The following is a 22,025-nucleotide window of genomic DNA, read 5'->3' as shown; positions in this document are numbered from 1 at the left end:
ATATTTCTGTTAAGGCTGTGCTGGTTGAGCAGGGGATTGGACTGGATCAGTGGTGGAATTTAATTTTTTTTACTACCGGTTCTGTGGGCGTGGCTTAGTGGGCATGATATGGCTTGGTGGGCGTGGCAGGGGAAGGATACTGTAAAATCTCCATTCCCTCCCCACTCCAGGGGAAGGTTACTGTAAAATCCCCATTTGCTCCTGATCAGCTTGGACTTGGGAGGCAGAGACTAGATGGGGGTGGGGCCAGTCAGAATTTTTACTACCGGTTCTCCAAACTACCCAAAATTTCCACTACCGGTTCTCCAGAACTGTTCAGAACCTGCTGAAACCCACCTCTGGGCTGGATGGCCTCCAAGGTCCATTTTGACTGTGATTCTGTAACATTCTCCCCCTGGAGCAGAGAGTTGGCCTCAGGGGTGAAATCCAGCAGGTTCTGACAGGTTCTGGAGAACCGATAGTGGAAATTTTGAGCAGTTCGGAGAACCAGCAAATACCACCTCTGGCTGGCCCCCGAGTGGGGTGGGAATGGCGATTTTGCAATATCCTTCCCCCAGGAGTGGGGAGGGAATGGGGATTTTGCAGTATCTTTCCCCTGCCACGCCCACCAAGCCACACCATGCCCACCAAGCCATGCCCAGAGAACAGGTAGTAAAAAAAATTGGATTTCACCCCTGGTTGGACTACATGACTTCAAAGGTCCCATCCTACTCTGTTATTCTGTCATTCCATAATGATCTTGCGCTCAAGCAGAGGTTGGAGTCAGAGGTGGGTTTCAGCAGGCTCTGACCAGTTCTGGAGAACCGGTAGTGGAAATTTTGAGTAGTTCGGAGAATCGGTAGTAAAAATTCTGACTGGCCCCGCTCCCATCTATTCTCTGCCTCCCAAGTCCCAGCTGATCGGGTGGAAATGGGGATTTTGCATTAACCTTTCCCTGGAGTGGGAAAGGAATGGAGATTTCACAGTATCCTTCCCCTGCTATGCCCACCAAGCCACACCATGCCTACCAAGCCACGCCTACAGAACCGGTAGTCAAAAAATTTGAATCCCACCGCTGGTTGGACTAGAAGATGTTAAGGATATTGTTGTGTTAACCAACCAGCAGAGTGTAGAGCACAGGGAAACGGTGCTGAGAGCAATGAATAAAATACATACAAACTGGTTTATCAAAGTTTTTACTTTATAGTAATGTGAATGATGCAGGATCAGCTATATGAGCACTGAAGGGCCCTCCTTATTCACATTATTGTAAGAAAGAAATGTGCTGGTTGGGAAGAACAATACTTGTTTGGAAGATTACACTAAGTCAGCTAAATTACATCCTGGGTAATATATATATATATCTTCTGAAGAACCTAGTTGTCAAGAATGTAAGGACATCCATATGGAACAAGAAGTTACTTATTATCAAAGGAAGCCATAAATCCATGCATCAGCGGATACAGAACTAAGGAGGATGTTTAGCTAAAATTATCTCATGTACTATAAATTAGGGCAGGAATTTAGTAATTAGGAAATGTCAATTATCATGTAATGGATGTATGTTAACCATATATGGAAAACTGCTGTGCTAGCAAAATCCTTTGTCTTGGAAAAGTATAAAACAGGGGTATTAGATCTCTTTCCTTTGTTCAGATAGCAAGAACCAATCTGCCTCTGAACCTTGCGCAATAAAAACAGTCTCTGGCTGACCCAGGAATGTTGTTTGGTTCCATCATTCTACAACAATAGTGAAAAGCAATCTCATAGTCTTTAAACAATCCAAGTCTTTGCCAGTCAAATCAGTCCAGTGATACAAAAATCTTCTTACCATACAAAAACAGCAGTAGATAATAAACAGCAGCACGCTGTCACGCTGGTAACAGATCACGATGATAGCATCTCCACACATGATGGTAGCATATCATGAGGACCCAGTTTGTGGGGGCAATAAGCTTTGTATAAAAATATACAAAAGTATGAAGGCTATTGCTTAACGCATTGTAAGCCGCCCTGAGGCTCCGGAGAAGGGCGGCATATAAAAATAAATCAAAATAAAATAAAATAAAATCACTACATTTCAGCTCCCTCCCAGGTCCCTCTCCAACCTTGTTTATTCTACGATTCTAAAAGAGGGCAAGGGCGGAGAAAGGGACTCCTTTGGAGGCTGCAGTGCCGGAGGGCGCCGGAGGGGCCGCTGTGGGCGCGGCGGGAGGCGTCGGCGGCGCTCCTCTTGGGCGGGCGGGCGCGCGCGAGGCGGAAGGCGGCGCGGCGCGGCGGGGCGGGGCCGCGCAGGGGCGGCAGGCGGAGCAGCGGCAGGAGCGAGAAGGGCGCCTGGCTCGGCCTCCCTCCCTCCCTCCCTCGGGCCGGCATGGCCGACAGCGCCAGCGAGAGCGACACGGACGGCGGCGGCGGCGGCGGCGGCGGGGTGGTGGCGGCGGCGGGGGCTCCGGGGGCGGCGGCGGCGGCCTGCTCTTCGGGGCCGGGCGCGGGGGCTCCGGGGTCGGGCCCCGGGAAGGCGGCGGGCATCGTGATCTCGCCGTTCCGCCTGGAGGAGCTGACCAACCGGCTGGCCTCGCTGCAGCAGGAGAACAAGGTGCTGAAGATCGAGCTGGAGACCTACAAGCTCAAGTGCAAAGCGCTGCAGGAGGAGAACCGGGACCTGCGCAAGGCCAGCGTCACCATCGTGAGTGCCCCGCCCGCGACGCCCCGCAGCCGCCCAGGCAGGCAGGCAGGCAGGCAGGCCCAGTTGGGGGGGGGGGGAGAGAAGCAGTGGGCGCGGCGCTTTCTGCCCCCCCCACCCGCCCTGCCCTCCGCAGAAGCCCCCCGGCCCTGAGGGGAGACCCTCCCCCTGCGGCTCGGCCAGGCCTCCAGGCGGGGCCCGCCCCCTTCAGGCCCCCCCCGCCCCCTTCTCTGCGTGCCCGCCCCTCCCCCCCCCCGCTCTCCGCAGGCGCCCCTCCCTCAGGTGGGGAGGAGGCCGCCTCTGACTCCCACCCGGCTCAGGGCCGGAGGAGGCAACCGGGGCGAAGGCACCAGCCAGGATTCCCCGGGGCTGCAGCTGCCCAGCCTCCCCGTTTACTCCCTCGCCCAGCCCGGCCTCTTCCCAGCCAGGGATCGCCCCCCCCCCGCCCCCCTCAGCAGCTGCGAGCCAATCCTGGGAGCCTTGGAAGGCCAAAGCCGCCTCAGGATGGATGGATGGATGGATGGATGGCGCTGCTTTTCTGGGCTGGGCAGGCAGCGCTGTCTGTCTGCCTTGTCTTTTTTTGTGTGGGGGGGGGGGATTCTGGGGTTTCCTTCCACTTAGGCCAGATCTTCCCTCTTCTGAGGCTTCTGGATGGTGTGTAAGGCGTGTTTTGTGTGTGTGTGTGTTGGCAGGGAGGAAGTCACCTTGGGAGACAACTAGGAATAAATAAATATATTTATTTTTTTATTTATTTTTATTTTATTCGGTTTATATGCCGCCCTGTCTCCCAGTGGACTCAGGGCGGCTCACAATAATAAAAACACAAGCCACCATACAAAATAAAATCTAAAAAATTTAAAATTTAACTCTTTAAAACCCCATCAGTCCAGGTCGAGGGATTTGAAAAGCCAAGTTTTTAATTCACGGCGGAAGCTGCGAAGGTCAGGCGTTGATTCCAGAGGGTGGGCGCACCCACAGAGAAGGCTCTACCCCCGGGGGCCACTAGCCAACACTGTCTAACTGACGGCACCCTGAGCAGGCCCTCTCTATGGGCGTGAACCGGGTGATGGGATATATGGGAGATATACATATATATAAACTTATATTTGCTGATAAAGAAATAAAGGGAGACTAGTATAGATCTATTTCAGGCTATTTAGCTCTCATCAGCTAGCCATACCCTTACTCGGATTCGAATTCTTGAATGTGGATAAGGGCTCCTCCCCTCACCTAATTTAGGAGTAATAATTTAAAAAAACCTCTCTCTTAGGACAGGAATGCATGCCTCCTCCTGAGTTAGGTTTCAAGATGTAACCGACAAGAAATCGAGGTGCACACTTATTTATTTGCCTGTCTGCTGGGAGGTAATTTGGTCTGCTTTCTATTCTTGCTTGAAATGCTGCAGTGACCTGCAAAATCACTTTGACTTTCCAAAGTGTGTGTGTCTCTGTCTGTCTGTCTGTAACAGGCGGTGATACAACGGCAATGTTATTTCCTGCTCTCCGAAAGGCTGAGAATAACCCAGCAAGCCCATTTCTGGACTAAGCTGTGTAAGAGGAGTTGAGTGGAGAGTTGAGTTGGATGTGGAACTCCCCTGCGACTTTTAAATGTCTTCTGGTGTTAGAAATGGACATGCTGAAGGATCTCATTCGATGTGTCCTTCATGGTCCTAATGTTTGAGTGGCTTTGGCTTCTGAAGATTGGATCCATTCCGGGGGTCCAAAGTAGTAAGCATTTGATGTATCTACTGAATTATAGTGTCCACCATCCAGCTCAGAGTTATTGAGATTTCTTTCCAGCTCCTCTTCAGGAAATCAGAAATTAATGTAATATGGCATTTCTAATCAGAAGTAATCTGACGGGCACTTTCACCTTGACATTAAAGAAAGTTTTAATCATGTGAATGCACAATTACATGCAAATGAGTTGCAATGAAAAACCTTGTAAAAAATGCTGAAGTAGACCAGGAGAAGATCTTTTAGTTCATAAAACTGTAAGTTTCTTCTAATAATTTGTATTTATTTAGGGAACCTCTAATGAGACATACCAAGTGTACAATAGAAAGTTAATAATCACACTGTTTTATTCATTACATTAGCATTAACTATCTGGCTTTCAAAGTTATCCCATTAAAAATCAGTTTATAACAGCAGAATTCAAGCCATAAAAATAATAATGTATATTATTAATCGCCACAAATTTAGAGTAGCAGTCGGAATGCTAGCTGGTTAAAATTTACATATTAAAATAATATAACTCCTTTCTTTATCATGATGGACTTGTTCACTTACAAATGCAGTGCTCTAAAGTCAGCACAAATAAATTCTTACGGACACCTTGCAAGTTATGGTATTTCTCCACAAATTACTGCTTCCTTTTATGGTACTATAGAACATGCATACTTATGCTGAAAATTTAATAACTCTCAATCTGCGTGTAAGTTCATGAGAGTCATTCTAATATTACAGAACTATAATTTGCAAGTTTGTTTGCTCCGTTTGTTGATGAACTCTGTGTTGCAAGATGTGGCCCTGATCATCCAGCCATCCAGCCTTAAATATTCAAAGATTGCCCTTCATAGTCATGAGTCATGAATGTTAAGCAATGTTCAGCATCAGAAGAAGCAAAGCACACACACAAAAAATGTGATAATGGTTTGAATGATTCTTGTGTGAAAGATGTTGGTCCTTGCCATAATTTTCAGTTTAAAAATTGACAGCTTAGTCATTTAAAACATTCAAATGTTAACATCGTCGCTAAAAATATACTTTTGAGTCTCAAAGTAATAATAATCAATTAGATTTTGAAGGATAATCTGCAGGAAGATGAAATGAAGAGTAGTATTACATCAGTCTTCTGGATAGCTAAGAAGAAGGTCCTATTTTCCCTTTAATAATTTAAAAAAGAAGCCGTCATAATCACCCCAATTTATCTTCTACACCTCAGATTGAGGACTGTAGAAGGAAAAGAAAGAAAAAACATGAAACAATGTAATCAAATGTTGTTTTTCTCCAGAATTCACTTTGAGCATTTTCTTAATCAACACCATTGCCATATAATCAACATACCCCAGCAATTCACAAGGAGCTACCATTCCTTGTAACAAGGGAAAATCAGAAAAAGAGAGTGAACAAAATCCATGGAAATGAAGATAAAGAATTTTGAGAAGATGCTTAAAAAGGAGCGTTGCGGGTGCACACACTCACACAGGCTTACATTATGCTGCCTCCCTGAAATCATCTCTTAGTAATGTCATCTTACATGGTCAGAACTCGGCCTAAAGACTTCTGTATGTTCAGAATTTCAGGAGCATAGGTGAATTGTCAGATATGATGGAAAGATGAAGAAACACATGGACATAGTACAGCAGTCCTCTAGCTAGCAACCTGTTGGCATCCCTCCTTTTACATTGCTGAATATCTTTGTAAAATGAGCATTTAACAGATTTAACATCTTGGTTACAACACCTGTTTGGGTTTTGAAAAATCCAGTGAAACACGGAGAGGTGTTGATAGAATCACTTGAAGCAGATGGACAGACCATAGCCACTGGCACAATACAAAGATGTTGACATAAGTCTTGGACGCTTGCTATTATCACAGTGCTTCCTCTTTTTTCGGTGGTCAAAATTTCAGTTCATGTTTTAAATAAAAATAGGAGTATATATAGACTATATATTTGTCTATCTTTATCTATCTATCTATCTATCTATCTATCTATCTATCTATCTATCTAATTCAGGCATTTCTCCTGATGAATTTAAAATGAAGAGAATTGAATTAGCATTAATAAAAGGTTAGAAAAATAATGTTTATAAGATAGTTCTGTCTTGGAGGAATAGTGGACCAATTTGGAAACTGGAGAACTACCCTCACCTAACACAATACATCTGTTTCCCAAAAGAGAACCTGGGGAGGGAGTTCTTTGCTGCCACCAATCCTTCACTTTCTGAGAGGTTCTAAGATCCTTGAATTTCTTGGTTGGTTTCTGCAGCCCTATTTAAAAAAAAAAAAATGGGGAAAGATTATGATACCTGCAAATGAAGGCAATCTGTTTCGATCCTAAAATCAAAATGGAGCAGAGTGTATGGTCTGTATCGTCGGAGGGGTGAACATCTGTTGAAATTGGCCAGTTTCTGACAGCAGATGCCTTTCTTCTTCTGAAAAAGAAAGAAAAATGGGGACAGCCTTCAGTTGGAGGCCCTCAAACAAACCACTTTGCTACCTAAGAGGATTGGTTGCCAGAGAAGCTTTTCTCCAAAGGCTGAGATTATTTGGAGTAAGCCCTTTCCGAGTGGAAATCAGAGGTAATTGCTTTTGATTCAGAAATGTGGCACAATTATCTGGCATCCGGCTGCAGGCTGAACAGAGGAGTTACATCGAGGTGTAACTGCCTCCTCCAAAAATACTTTGAGTTGGAGGTATCCTAATGCTCTTCTCAGTGTTTCCTCTGTACGCTGGCTCTACCCAGGGAGACCACTGGACAGATTTTCTTAGTTCAGCAAAAGAGTGTTTTCCCAAGCATTGCCCTACTAGGTGCCTGATCCAGATGGCTCTTGTGTCATCTCTGATGGTAGTTGATCAGCAGGCCATGGCTAAGCATTTCAACACAAGGATGAAAGCTTATTGGAGTTTCTCATTCTTGTTGAGGCACAGTGCTAAGGGGTGCCTGAGGTACTTGATGAAGGTGCTTGACGGGAGAAGGGTAGCCCTCCCTCAGCCCTCTTTCCCTGGGGGCCTCTGGGTCTCTCCCTCTTCTTGGTCCCCCTGAGTCAATGTGGAGCTGAACTAGGAGCAGAGAAGTCCAGGTTCCTTGATTGGTCCTGGAAGCTTATTGCAATTGGATGAAAATGGAGCCTGTGTGCAGTAGAGTTTCTTTTCTGTGTTAGCTCTTGGTAGAAGAGAGATGGGGTACAAAGGGGTTCATCCTACTCTTGGTTAATAAAATAGTCCATTCTTTTGCCCCCTTTCCATACTAAGGGCTGCCACCTGGCATGTGCATATGGACCTGGGCCTGAACTTGGCTGACTTGAGGTGATCCCAGGACTGCCCTGTCCTGTAGGTCCTTTCCCTGCTCTTGGAAAGGAGACTTCAAGAGATCTCAGGGCTCATCAGAAGTCAAACTTAGTTCAGAAGAGATATAAGGGGATTTAGGCCAGAGTCTGGAGGTTCTCTGGGCCAGAGGTCTCCAACCTTGGCAATGTTAAGACTTGTGGACTCTGGGAGTTAAAGTCCACAGGTCTTAGCGTTGCCAAGGATGGAGACTCCTGCTCTGGGCTGCTTAGTTGCATTAAAGACTGCTGCCAGTTGAGCAGTTGCTACCAGCTCATCCAGAATCCTTTGGCCGTCTTCTGCTTCCTTGCAGGAAGAGAGTGGCGCCTTCCCTTAGAGAAGGAATAGGCCCCCTTTCAAATGCAGCTCCCATAACTTGGGGGGCTTTCCGGGGTAGGAGGCTTAGAGGGGCTGCAGCCCAAAGCCTGTTGGGGCTTAAGCAGCTGCTGCTCTTTTTTTTTCTTTTTACTCCATCCAATTCAACCTGCGGGTTCTTCCTAACGCACAGCGCATGGCATTTACATTGTTTTAATAATTGTACGTTCCCCTCATAAGAGAAAATCAAAAGGAAATTTCAGGAAGAAGCCATAATGGAAAGGAGCAAGGGATTTGATAGAACAGTTGAGCACACTGGAAATTTAACTTGCTTTTTTTTTTTTTTTGTCTCCACGTGTGCTATAAAAAAGCCACCAACAACTGAACTCTGCAGTTTACAGGGCAGAAATGCTAAATGTTGTGGCAGGTAAGCTTTTTCAAGTTGCCAGGAATAAGACTTCCTTCCTGCCAGCCTTTTGACACCAGCACTGTTGTCTTCCACCACATTCTGTTTTTCCAGTTGCTTTCTGTGAGAGACTGCAAGAAAACAACTTGTGAAATAACAGCCTTCTTAATTTACCAACATACTCACCTGGTAGGGAGTCTACCTGGCCTTGAGCATTGCGCCAAAGGTCTTCCACCACCAAGGTGAGCCCAACATGTCTTCGGGAACTGAGGGCTTCCCACCCCACTTTATCCTGCAAAGGAGAAGCAGAGTAGAGAGCTGGAGGAAAAAGTAGAATTAGTCCTTGACTTATAACCATTTAACAACGATTTTAAGTTATGACAGCCTCTGGGAAAAATGACTTGCCAACTTGTTCTTAGTGTTCTGACCACTCTTGTTTCCCACTCCATCTTTGAAGTTAAATGATTACATGTTGGGGAAACTAAATGCCCAGGGGTCTCGAACCTTGGCAACTTTAAGCCTGGAGGACTTCAACTCCCAGAATGCCCCAGCTAGCAAAGCAAAGCTGGCTGGGGGATTCTGGGAGTTGAAGTCCTCCAGGTTTAAAGTTGCCAAGGTTGGAGACCCCTGTTCTAAAGCTTTAACTTTTTTTTAAAGTTCCTCTGGCTTTGTAGGAAAAGGTGGCTTTTCTAAAAAGCTCTTGAGGAGGAGAAGTTCTTGAATACTTTGCCATCCTTCCATTCGTCCAGGGGAACCCAAGATGCTGCTTGTGAATTTTCACTCTAGCGCTGATAGGTGTGAAGGCTGTGGCTCGTATATTTTATTCCTTCTAAAAGTCAAATGAAATTTGTTCTATTTCAGGAATACATTTTAATTTGCATGAAAATACAGATTCATTTATCATTGAAACCACTTTAATCCTTTTGACTTACTTTTTGCATCTTATTGATGACTCTGGCTGCTTCTTCTGTCCCAAAAAAAACCACAGCTAAACCCAGTTCTTTCTGGGAGCAATGCGATTCATTGATAGCCTAATGCTGGAGCTTGGTTTCTATATGTGGAAACGTTTCGGGTCAAAAAGATTTGAAAAGCCAAATCTGTTGCAAATTAAAGGCAGGATACTCTGTGGAGGCGGGTACCTTTTAGTGGGGCTTTATGTACTTTTCAAAATAGAATTTGGAATTCAAGTAACAGAACCTTCGTGCAATAAAGATGCAAATGCAGTATCTTCCTTTAACGTTTGTGATGGAAAGAACAGTTGGAAGGCTCATCTGTAATTCTAATATCAGGAACATATCCTGAGGTTAATCTCGGCATCTGTAGTCATAATTAACTTCCAATTCCAGACGTTTAAAGAAACGAGGAAGTTAAGATGGAGACTAAGGGGTTGCCAGCCAGCAAGTCGTTTGATTCCATTTCTCTCTTTCTATGCCTCATTTCCTTCTCAGGATCATCAAGCTGAAATTCCTTTGCGTAGATTTGGAAGCGTCTCTCTCCCCCCCACCCAGTTTCCTTGATGCCCTGTCTTTGCACACCAAATCTAGTGGGTGGATTGGAACTGCCCCCATAATGCCCTTTCAGGAGGAAATCGGGAGGACCTCCCGGAAGCCAACAGCTCCTTCGTCCATTTTTTTACCCTCTGGGTTCCTGCCTTTGTGGTTGTGTCGGTCTCTCGGAGAGAGAGAAACTAGTGCAAAGGTTGAATTTCCCCACAGAGCTCTCACAAAATGCCTGACGAACTCTGAGACTAATGAAAGTTTAAGCCTCTGGAGATCCATTCCAGCTCTGTAAACACAAAATAATCCTCCCTTCCCCTTGATCTTATTATGCCTTCTCAATACGAAAGCAAGTATTACAGCTTCAGGCTGTGGTTCATTGTTGTTGTTGTTTTTTAAAGACCTATATGCCCAGCCTAAGATGTGCAATGTCTGGACCTTTTGGCTAGGCAGAGGAATCTTTCCAGAGGGAGATAGAGGACCTTTCAGAATCTCAGATCCTGCTCAGAATCATCTGGAGCAGGGATCTCCAACCTTGGCAACTTTAAGACTTGTGGACTTCAACTCCCAGAGTTCCTCAGCCAGCAAAGCTGGGAATTGAAGTCCACAAGTCTTAAAGTTGCCAAGGTTGGAGACCCCTGAGCTGGAGGTTGCCTGGCTTTTGAGGAGAGGAAGAGGTTAGAGCTCAGCTTGGAACAGCCACTCCGTCGTAGCGCATTGAAGTCTCCATCATGGTCCTGTAGAATATTCCTCCTTCTTTTCCTTTCCCTTCATTTTAGCCCTGTTGGTTTCCCTGCTTGAAAAGTTTTGGCAAATCTTTGTCTCTTCTTTGTAAGCCTTTTTGCCTCAGTTTTACAACCTCCCCTTTCACGGCCTGTTGCTTTGGGGAGAGGCTCCCCGCTGATGACTTACACCTCTGCCAGGGCTCATTAAGTGAACTCTGTTCAGGGCCTCAGGCCCACCTGGGACCAGTCCTTGAAGCGATGCCCTGGAGCCCTTTCAGCTTCCTCGAGAGCTGTTGGCAAGGAGTTGCCTGGGGACGATGGTCTCTGCTGCTCCTGGGGGTATTCCCGGGCTTTGGCTGTGCTGCCTTTTGCCCTGGAGAGATCACTGGATCAAAGGTTGCCTTAAGGTAAAGGTAAAAGTTCCCCTTGCGCATATGTGCTAGTTATTCCCGACTCTAGGGAGCGGTGCTCATCTCTGTTTCAAAGCCGAAGAGCCAGCGCTGTCCGAAGACGTCTCCATGGTCATGTGGCCGGCATGACTCAATGCCAAAGGCGCACGGAACACTTCCCACCAAAGGTGGTCCCTATTTTTCTACTTGCATTTTTTTAACATGCTTTCGAACTGCTAGGTTGGCAGAAGCTGGGACAATTAATGGGAGCTCACCCTTTTACGCGGCACTAGGGATTCGAACCGCTGAACTGCCGACCTTCCGATCGACAAGGTCAGCATCTTAGCCACTGAGCCACCGCATCCTACAAAGATTGCCTTACCTACTCCTAATCCAGGCAAGAAGGAGGGGGATCAACCCCCTCTGGCAATCCAGTCTTTTTCTGCACCATCTTTCCATCTCTACCTGTTCTGACCTAAGCTTCCTGAGAAAGCATAAATCACAATCTTAGTCCCAAAAAACTCTTTTATTGAGACAGATGTGAATTATGGTCATTCACAGCCCATAATAATTCACAAACAGTCTGTGAAGATTCCGACAGATGTCTGCTCCAATTGACACAGTCTTTCAGGGTAATGTTGATAAGCACCCACCTTTATCTCCCTTGAAACACTGCCAGAGACCTAATTGCCAATTAGTTTTGCAAGGCCAAACTGAGCACAGAGTCAAACGGACTTCTCAGAGCTTGAATTGACTATATGAACTAATTGCTTCCTGCAAAGCTTTTATGTCTTATGGGAGGGGCCAATCATCTCTAAGCCTTACTCCCGAGTTGCCCTTTTTTTCCTTAATTGTTCTTGCCTTCTGGAGCTCTGCGCATGCACACATTTGGAACAGGCTCACACTGTTCTTCTGCTTCGCTGATGTCAGATTCCGGAGGCAGCACATAACTCCCAGATGGCCCTGGCCCCCTCTCTGCCTTCAACACAGAGCCCTCGTCCGAGCCTTCCCCTGACTCCAGGACTGGCCCATGTTCCTCCCCAACCTCCTCACTGTCCGACTCTGCTGCCAGCTCTGCAGGCTGCCGGCGGACCACAACACCACGATTGGTAGACTCACTGAACCAGAGTCTCGGGTTTCTTCTGCGTCTTTGAGGTCTGGGGCTGCGTTTTGGAAAGGAGAGATTCGCGGTAAACATCCTTTGCGGTCTTGTTCTTTGGTCCAGGATTTAAGGTTCTCCACTTCCTTCTCTGCTCAAATTTCTTTGCCTAGTTTTGGGAGAGGACTTGGAGCCTCCTCCCAATTTTCTTGATGCCATGTCTTCCCACCAGCCTTTCTTCTCTTGCAGGATTCACCGCTGGGCCTCACAGTATTAACCTCACCCCTCTCCTGGTCAGCCAGTGTTCTTAAACCCTTCCATTTTGTCTCTCAGTAGGAGTGTCTCTCTTCTTAAAGTAAGGCTTCCTGGGCGCCACAGGCCACTGATGGAAAAGCCCGATGCTCCCCGGTGTCTCCCAGAATTTCATAAGTATTGGCCTCCTATGATTGCATGCACCAAATGTGGGACTTCTACTCCCAGAATTGTCCTGCTGCTCCATCTGGGTAAAGAAGGCTGTCTTAGAAATCATTCAGTCTCTGCAATAAAAAATGTCTTTCTATGACACCAGCACAGCTTCTGCAAAAACTGGAAGGTGTGAAAATTTGCAAGAACAACCGTCAAGGAGATTGTGGTGGGCTGTGGAGTTGCAGACAGTGGTAGCTAGAATCCATGCACTAGATTTGATGTCAGGTGCCGCCTCCTTGCAGCTCTGATAGCTTTCCAGCACGGCTTCCCCTGAGGTGTCTTTTCCTGCATGGATGATTAATGGCATTTATGCCACTTCTCCAGCCATAAGGAGGAATAAAAGATGGCAGATTCATAATTGCAGTCAAATATACAGAGTTCTGTTCTCTGTACTGCTGCATATAGTGCTAGCCAAGAATTTTAAAGTCATGGTTTGCAGAAAATGTCAGAATGACCTTTTCTGCAGTTGACAGCAAATCATAATATGAATTGCACATGTCTTACAGAGCTTAAGAGAAATGTTGGTTTTGTGTGAATCAGATTTTACTTCCAGCAGGGGATGCAGAGTGTCCTATTCCCCCTCCCTCTTACACACACACACACACACACACACACACACACACACACTAATCCAGTTCTGAAATTGCTCTCCTACTTTTCTAAAACTAAATCTTCCAGACCAGGATATTCCAGACTTGGAGATCCTGGATGTAAGTTCCAAAGAGACGGTTAAATAAAAACCCAACAATAGAGTCAACTGTGGTTTGGCTTCAGTTAACCATTTCCTGGGGCAAAGGGGTCACAGTGGTTTAGCAGAGGAACCAACTTTTCTAGCGCTCTCTAAAGATTTTTCATGTACTACTTTCTCCTGCACCTTTGTGTGTCTGTCCATCCATCCATCATCTGTCCTTTCCCATCATGTACCTCCCCCCACGTTTGCATGCATCCCACCCCAGAGCTCTTCTAAACCTCATGTGGTCTGTGCTTTTCAATGTGCTTCAACAGGGTAATCATTAATTTGGGAGGGGTAATCATAAATTAATCCGTTGAATTGTAAATCCAGCCCTGCCAACTTGGCTTCCATCCCTTTCTCTTGGCCCTAATCTTTTGCCTGCTCTTCCTTCTCAAGTTCAAGGCAAGGCTGTAGGGCATTGATCTCTTTCCCGCTGCTGGCATCACGCAGAGATCATTTGCGGGCATTTCGTGAGCTCCAGGGAAGGCGCAGAGTTCTCACATTATATTCGACTTTCTAGCCAGTTGGGTTGCTTTGGCTCTAAACTGTTAGGCTGAGTTAAGTAACCCTTGTGTTCATACGCTCCTTGTTTCATCGGTTTTGCAATTGCCTGGCAAAACCAGAATGGCAAACCAGATTGGCAGGTTGAACTGTTACACCAATAAGATTTGCTTCAGTCCAGGAAAGTCGTAAACTCCATTGGACACGGGTGGAGCAGCTTGCATGGAAGCCACGGCTTGGCTCCCTTGTTCATGGTTTGTTCATGCTTTCAAGTTTGCTTTTAATTTTATTCTCCTGACTGTGAGATCTGTGGTCTTATAAGAGTTAGAAGCATAGGAAGCTTTGGGAAGAGAAAAGAAAATCTGTTGGGTTGCCCTGTGTTTTCGTCCTGCCCAGGATGGGTCGATGCCTTCTTGTTCACCAAGCATAGGCTGTGCTCTTTCCTCCTCTTCATCCCTCCCTCCCCCCCAGCGGTACATAACCTTGTTTACACTAAAGCCAAGCACGGTGGGCAGTTGGACTTTGTTCCAAACGGCTGGCTCTGTGACTAGTCTGATCTGCAGTTGAGGAGTAGGAGAGTCTGCATCAGTGACGGCTAAAAGTATTTGCAGCCTGTCCCAGGAAGCTCAGTGCAGTGACAGGAACAGATCTCTGCCCACAAACTCCTTGAAGCTGAAAAAATGCGCTGTCTGTGTCGGAGTATTACAGAAAACACCCCCCTCCCCCCCAATATCCTTTCTATCCTGGTTTGTGGTTGGTGTGGCTTCATTTCTGGAGCCAAGCACTCTTGACTGCAAGAGAGCATTTATGGTGCCGGGATCCCTACCTTTCCTCTGTGTCAGCCTAGAGCAGAGACCTAGACCCGTGATGGCAACCTATGGCACGCGTGCCAGAGCTGGCACGCAGAGCCCTCTCTGCTGGCAAGTGCGCCGTTACCCCAGGTCAGATCTCTGGCGTTTCTTTTGTGAGCTTCTGTTTCCCTGCAAACGATGAAACGGAAGCTCACGAAAGAAAAAGGTCTTGCCTTTTGCTGCGCTGCCGATGTTGGGATGCCCCACCTCCTGCTGGCCAGCTCTGCTGCGCATGTCCGCATGCATGTCTGCGCATGCACACGTTCACACATGTCCATGCATGTGCATCAGAGGCAAGTTCTGACCATTTCTGGAGAACCGGTAGTGGAAATTTTGAGTAGTTCGGAGAACCAGTAGTAATAATTCTGACTGGACCGGCCCCCATCTATTCTCTGCTTCCCAAGTCCCAGCTGATTGGGAGGAAATGGGGATTTTGCAGAAACCTTCCCCTGCCATGCCCACCAAGCCACGCCCACCAATCCACACCCACAGAACCGGTAGTAAAATTTTTTGAAACCCACCACTGATGTGCATGTTTGTGTATGCGCACATTCGCATGCACACACACCTTTCCGTTTGGGCATGCGCGCTCAATTTGGGCACTCGGTGTCTAAAAGGTTCGCCATCACTGACTTAGACCCTCCACAAACAGGGTGATATTCACGGTGGTTGCATCAAAGATACCAGGCTTGGGTCTTCAGGACAGAACTCTTGGCGACCTTGTTTAGTTGAGTGGCCCCAGAGCATAAGCAGAGGAAGCTGCAGGATGCCTTCCAGAGCAGTTCTGAGGTTGTGTTTTTCTCTTCCAGCAAGCCCGAGCAGAGCAAGAAGAAGAATTCATCAGTAACACCCTGTTTAAGAAGATTCAAGCTTTGCAGAAGGAGAAGGAGACGTTGGCCGTGAATTATGAAAAGGAGGAGGAATTTCTCACTAATGAACTCTCCAGGAAGCTGATGCAGGTATGGCTTCTTTTCTCTCTCTCTCTCCCCCCCCCCACCCCCACTTCTAAAATAAGAACTGCTCGGGCCATTCTTCTTGTTAGATAGGGAATGCGTTTGTTGGCACTGGAACCATCATTTCAGCCCCTTAAGCAACAGGTATTAGAATGAAATATGGATTCTTCAGAGCTGAAGAAGCGAAACGTCTTCAAAGAAAAACAAGGAAATTCAGTCGCCTTGAAAAAGCGTCTTTGGGTTATCAAAAAGGATTATGTGTCTAGGAAAAATGTCTTAACTGCCATTATCACCTAAACATTCCAAACGGGAGGGAACAAACCAAGGGAAAGAAGGAAGATGGTTGCAAAAGAGAATATTTCTCCATTTTTTTTTTTAAAAAAAATAGAAATCAGGGAAAACCAAGCTTTAAACATCCCATTTCCAAAAATTAAATGATAAAGGGCTTTTTTCAAAATCCTATAGTAAAATTATTACTATGTGAGTTGCGGTATGTGAATCACCCCAAGATCCTATTCAGTGGAACAAGTGAACTCAACTCTGTGGTGTTTGCTGCTGTGCAGAGATTCCCCAAGGCAGGGGTCTCCAAACTTGGCAACTTTTAAGACTTGTGGACTTCAACTCCCAGAATTTCAACTCTCAGCTTTGCTGGCTGAGGAATTCTGGGAGTTGAAATCCACAAGTCTTAAAAGTTGCCAAGTTTGGAGACCCCTGCCCCAAGGCTCCTAATGCAGTGTTGGGTACCTGTGAGATGTGTGGACTTCAAGGCCCAGAATTTCCCTGCCAGGGTTAAGGTTAGGGATGGGAAAATCTGGGCATCTCAAAAAGTGCCAAGTTTGAAAAAAAAAAGTGATCAAGTGGCTCTGATTCAGTGCACGGATTGAGCAGATTCATCATCCAAAGGGGGTGATGTGTTTGAATTGCTTTGGAATTTGCCTTGGATCAACTCTTTGTACTCCCTTCGCACTTCATCAACTCAAAACATTTGTGTCTGTGTGTGTGTTGACTTCCAAGGCTGCCAAGGGGAACAGCTACAGTGTTTATATTTCATCTTTGCTCTCTTGACAGTCCAGTCTATATTTTTTTCCTTCCAGGATCTGCTAGGAATGCCCTCTATTTAAATAATGTTGTATATCCAAGTAGCAAGGTTCAGATGATACTATCCAGAACCTTAAAAAGCAAAGTACAACAGCTCTTCTTCCTCCTCTTCCTCTTCTTCCTCCTCCTCTTCTCTAGTCCAGCTCTTCGTCATTGCAAGGTTGCTAATGCAGAGTTGCTGAATTTACCACTCTTGGATCGAGGCCTTTTATAATTTATGAAAGCAGAGTTTATCTGTACCTTCATCTTGGAGAATATTCTTTAGCTTCAACCACATTGAAAAAGTTGCCAGTCTTGGCTTCTTCATAGGCATCTTCAAACCCTTCTGTGGCTTTTTGGGGTCCCTGGGGACCACCTTTCCACACCACGTTTGCTCAAGTGTGACAGGAAGCAAGATATGAACCTGTTGCTGCTAGACGCGTATGTCTTGGCTCATCACAAAGAGGTGCACTGCAGAGAGCAAAACTAGTAGATGCTGGGTTTCTCTGTGGAGGATGAGCTGGGCTCCTAGATTGCCTAGACAATCCTGGATTTTCTCTGAAGAACCTGCAGGGGGTGGTGTTGCATCAGTTGTTCCTCTCTCTGTTTTGCCTGCCTTCCTGGGAATGAACAGCCCTGGGAGGAGAGGAGAGGAAAGAGGTGAGAGGGCAGGACAGGACAGGACAGGATCTCTGTACGGAGATACTTTGCTAAGCAAATCTGAATTTTACTGCCTTCTAATCCCTTACCCTGTTTTAATTGGCTTATTTCCCACTTCGTAAATTAGACACATTTGGGTTTCAGCCAACCTAGAGGTAGAAATGTTTTTTGTTTTTTGCAACTGTATTAGATTTGAGGTTTTCTTTTCTATGGGATTGATAGTGTTGCAACTGTTCCAGGGTTTGTTTATTAAATGCATAAAATTAGTTACTCTGTTTTCAAAACCCTCTGTTCTTCCTGAATCATTCAAAAAGTACTTCTGGTACTTTGAGATGTGGCAACTTTTATTGTTTGAGCAGGTACAATAACCAGGATCCGTTTTGAGATCTAAAGTGCAGATCTTGTGGCTGAAAGAGAGAATCTTTTGCAGGGGTTCTCCTGGTTTTGCAGGACCTTCCTTGCTAAACAGCTTCAGAGGAGTCAGAAGTGTGTATGTCCTTTGTAACATTTGGACGGGGTTTTAGAAAGGCACTCGCCAACAATCAATCTGAGATATTGTTTATATCTTAAAGCACAATATTTCCAAATGTTTATACTGTATGTTGGAGGAAAGGAAATACTGTAGCTGAATTTGCCCTTGTCTGCTCATCTAGCAACTCTCTGGAGACTGTCCACCTGTCATTTCTTTCTTTTGAAGTTTTTAGTGCTGCTCGGTTCATGGGTGTACATAAACTAATGGAAAAGATGTGCTTGAGTCTATAAAACTGTCTGCCACAGCTTTCAGACTTCCCTAAACTAGTTTGCATAACCATTAAAGAGAACTTTATTAGATAAACAGTTAAAATATAGAAGTAAGGGAACATATTTTTCTCCCCCTCCCCCATAGGGCCAAAACATTGTGTTGCTCTTGTGTATAAGTGTAAGTAAGTCTTCATAAATGACTTAGATGAGGGAATAGAAAGGGAACTCATCAAATCTGCAGATGACAAATTTAAGCTGGCAGGAATAGCCAACACCCCAGAAGGTAAGTTCAGGATCCAAAAAGACCTTGACAGATTTGAACAATGGGCCCTATCCAGCAAAATGAATTTTAATGTGGAGAAAAACACGGTTTTACACCCAGGCAGGAAAAACCAAGGTACAAGTACAGATTAGGAGAAATCTGGCTCAAAAACAGTAACTGTGAGAGGGACCTTGGAGTCCTAGTGGACGATCACTTAAGCATGAGTCGGCAGTATGTGGCAGCAGCCAAAAAAACTAATAGAATCCTGGGTTGTATAAACAGAGACATAGAATCAAGATCATGTGAAGTATTAGTACCACTTTATAAAACCCTAGTAAGGCCACACCTGGAATACTGCAACCAACTTTGGTCACCATATTACAAAAAAGATGTTGAGACATTGGAAAAAGCTCAGAGAAGAGCAACTAAGATGATCAAAGGCCTGGAGGCTAAAACATATGAAGAACAGCTGGGCTAGTCTAGAGAAAAGAAGAATTAGGGGTGACATGATAGTCGTAGTCCAGTATTTGAGGGGCTGCCACAAAGAAGAGGGGTTCAAATTATTCTCCAAAACACCAGAGGGCAGGACAAGAAACAATGGATGGAAACTAATCAAGGAGAGAAGGAACCTGGAATTAAGGAGAATCCTCCTAACAGTGAGGACAATTAACCAGTGGAACAGTTTGCCTTCAAAAACTGTGGATGCTCCATCACTCAAGGTTTTTAAGAAGAGACTAGACAGTCACTTATCTAAATTGGTATAGGTTCTCCTGTTTGAACAGGAGGCTAAACTAGAACACCTCCACGGTCCTGTCCTACTCCACTCCACTCCACTCCACTCCACTCCACTCCACTCCACTCCAGTCATCTGGTGTATATTGCCCTTGGAAGATCACTTCGTTCTTTTAGCTTTCAGTAGCAGCATCATTGGTTCCATAATCTTCTGCAAAGATACTGTGAGCCCTTGTTAGCAGGTACCTTGGAAGGGAAGACCCTTGTTAGTAGAAGAGGTGAAAGGTGAGGAAGGAGATTATTATTATTTTTTATTGCAAAAGTTTTACAATTACATTTTCACCCCTTTTTTCACCCCCCCACCTCCCTCCCCAAACTTCCCATCCTCCCTAACCCTCCCTAACCCTCCCCCCCAGACTTCCCTATTATGTACTCATAACTAATAATACTGATATATATACCTGAACCCATCCCTCCCCCTATATTATTTTCCCTCTTTATCTCTTTACATTAAGATATTTCTAATACATTATTTTCAAATAAAAGCTATTTGGTACTTTCTAGTTTGGTATTTGTTCTGAACATATTCTATCCACCTTTTCCATTCCCATTCATAAGTCTCTTGTGAACAATCTTTTAAATATGCTGAAATCTTCGCCATCTCTGCAAAACTGGCCATCTTCAAAGTCCATTCCTCGATAGTAGGAAGGAGATTATTGTAGAATAAACATACATGGATCTGGAGCCATGAGATATTCTGGGTATAAGAACAGCCGTCTCCCTTGTGACCCTCAAGTGTTTGCATTGTGACATCTATTTGATATTTCCAACCTCCATATTTCTTGTAAGCCCTGTTGGATTTGCACCAGGCACCAGTTCCTTTAGTGTTTTCAATTATGTGGTTGGAACCCTCCTAAGAAAAGTTATTTCTTGATTTGGTATCCAGCTGCTGCTTATTACTTTGAATTTTTTTACCCTTAGGTTTATAGAATTACGGTTTACCCTGCATCCTTCTCAGAGAATTTGAGAAATTGATTTCACAAAACAGAAAATCGACAACTGGATTTCCAGCCCTACACAATAAGGCCGATTGGAAGGGTCCTTGGATATTTGTTGCTCTCACTCAGAAATATTCAGTCTTTGTCTGAACTTGTCTACAGTTTAGACTTCTGCACATATGGAGGAAGTCGGCTCCAAAAAGCGAGGAGGGCTTGTTTGATCTCTTGTCAGTTCTGAGTTAATATATTTTATCAAGGAAGTCTGGATGATAAGACCAGTCTTGTATGTCTCTTTTTGGAAAGAACCAGGGCAGAATAACTGCTTTTAAAGTGACATCAACCTTTTTTTTAAAAAAAGGAACAAAAAGATTAGCAATAAAATATTCTTTTGAGAAAACAAAGTCCCTAAAATAATGGATCAGAGCACTTGCTTGGCACAGCTGGCAAGCTCCACTCTGCAGCGTCTTGCAAGAGCAGCCCAAATGTTTCAGAAAATGGGTGGAGGCAGGAATCCTCATGGAGAGGCCAGGGGCTCCAATTGAAGTTACTCTTTTGGTATGGGGTCCGATCCTGTGTCGTCCTGGTGATCTAGCGTGTGCCTATTCATACAGGAGGTACATTAAGTTCATCTCCAAGGTTCATGACAAATCGAGTTTATCTTAGCAGTGGGTTCTAGGATTCAGGCATATCCAGGATGCTGGGCTCAGAAGGTCCTTTCCAGAATGTGATGCTTTGTGATGGAGCAACCAGCAGAGAAAGGCTTGGTGCTTTCAGGTGTCCGTGTGAAAAATACACCAGGGACTTTGGGGAGGAGCCCACCGTGAAACTCCCCTCCGGATTTAGGAGCGTGGTAAAAGTGAACCCTGTTAAGACAGGGGTTGCTCCGGAAGATCAGGAGATAGTCAGGGGTGCCCAGTAGAGCCCTGTGTTATGCAGGAGAAGAAATATATGGAAGTCAGGGGAAAAAAGTTAAGAGAAAGTCAGAATAGAACTGGAAGGGACCTTGGAGGTCTTCTAGTCCAACCCCCTGCTCAAACAGGAGACCCTATACCATTTCAGACAGGGGGCTGTCCAGTCTTTCTTTAAAAACCTCCTTGAGCCTCATCCCCACATGAAATGTCTAGAAATCCAATTTGCTGCAGATTGCTATATTTTGTCCTTATTTGTAGAAAACTTACCTGTTCCAGAGAGCAGGTAAGAGAGAGCAAACAGAATAGAAATTTCCTCCTGTGCTGAAGTTGCCCCTTTCAAAAGGCACAAAAGCATTTTCTGGGTGGAATTGCCTCATACATTATGTGCCCTTCATATTTGCTGTTAATATTATGTTTCACTTCCAATCTGGGTTTGACCAGGGCCAGATTTTATATATTTATGTAAAATACAAGTTGGTTTGCTGCTGCAAAATGCTGACCCTTTGGGCTTTGACTTCTCTCCTGATCTTAGCTGCAGCATGAGAAGGCAGAGCTGGAGCAGCATCTGGAGCAGGAGCAGGAGTTCCAAGTCAACAAGTTGATGAAGAAAATTAAAAAACTGGAAAACGACACCATTTCAAAGCAGCTCACTCTGGAACAGGTAAGTCCCAGAGGCAGGGGAACATTGGCAGTGATGGGGGTCTGGTGACCAGTACAGCCTGCAGCCCAGCTTTGTGGGGAGAGGAAACATTCCTTTTGCAGGGATTGATCTATGAGGAGACGGGCTGGGAAGGTGCTGCGTCTGGAGGGAGGTTCAGTGGAGGATTGTGCTTAGGGAAAAATCCAGAGCACGGGTGTTCAACTCGGGGCATCATGTTGCCGTCATGTGACATTTTGTGATTCTTTTCCCATTTGCGGAGCTGCTAATTGGTGACATGCACTTGAAATTCAGAAACTGTTTTTCCTCCTCTTCTATGGTGAGGATTCTGCCACTTTAT

The 22,025-nt window shown here is 45.4% G+C and overlaps 1 protein-coding gene across 1 annotated transcript in view; it reads left to right on the top strand.

Moving 5' to 3' along the window:
• Window positions 1–2,263: 2,263 nt before the first annotated feature.
• The window catches only part of CCDC6 (coiled-coil domain containing 6), a 32,280-nt gene continuing 12,518 nt past the window's right edge, over window positions 2,264–22,025 (top strand). Inside the window, exons 1-3 of the mRNA XM_060694154.2 lie at window positions 2,264–2,665; window positions 15,503–15,652; window positions 21,560–21,688. Of these exons, the coding sequence (XP_060550137.2) occupies window positions 2,351–2,665; window positions 15,503–15,652; window positions 21,560–21,688 (594 nt within the window). The 5' untranslated portion in view covers window positions 2,264–2,350. The remainder of the gene's footprint in view (window positions 2,666–15,502; window positions 15,653–21,559; window positions 21,689–22,025) is intronic.

The sequence above is a fragment of the Pantherophis guttatus genome, chromosome 6 (assembly GCF_059756535.1).
Source record: "Pantherophis guttatus breed Tessera chromosome 6, ASM5975653v1, whole genome shotgun sequence".
NCBI classification, from domain to species: domain Eukaryota; kingdom Metazoa; phylum Chordata; class Lepidosauria; order Squamata; family Colubridae; genus Pantherophis; species Pantherophis guttatus.
Note: the sequence above shows the minus strand (reverse complement) of the source record. Positions and strands in the feature narration are given on the sequence as shown.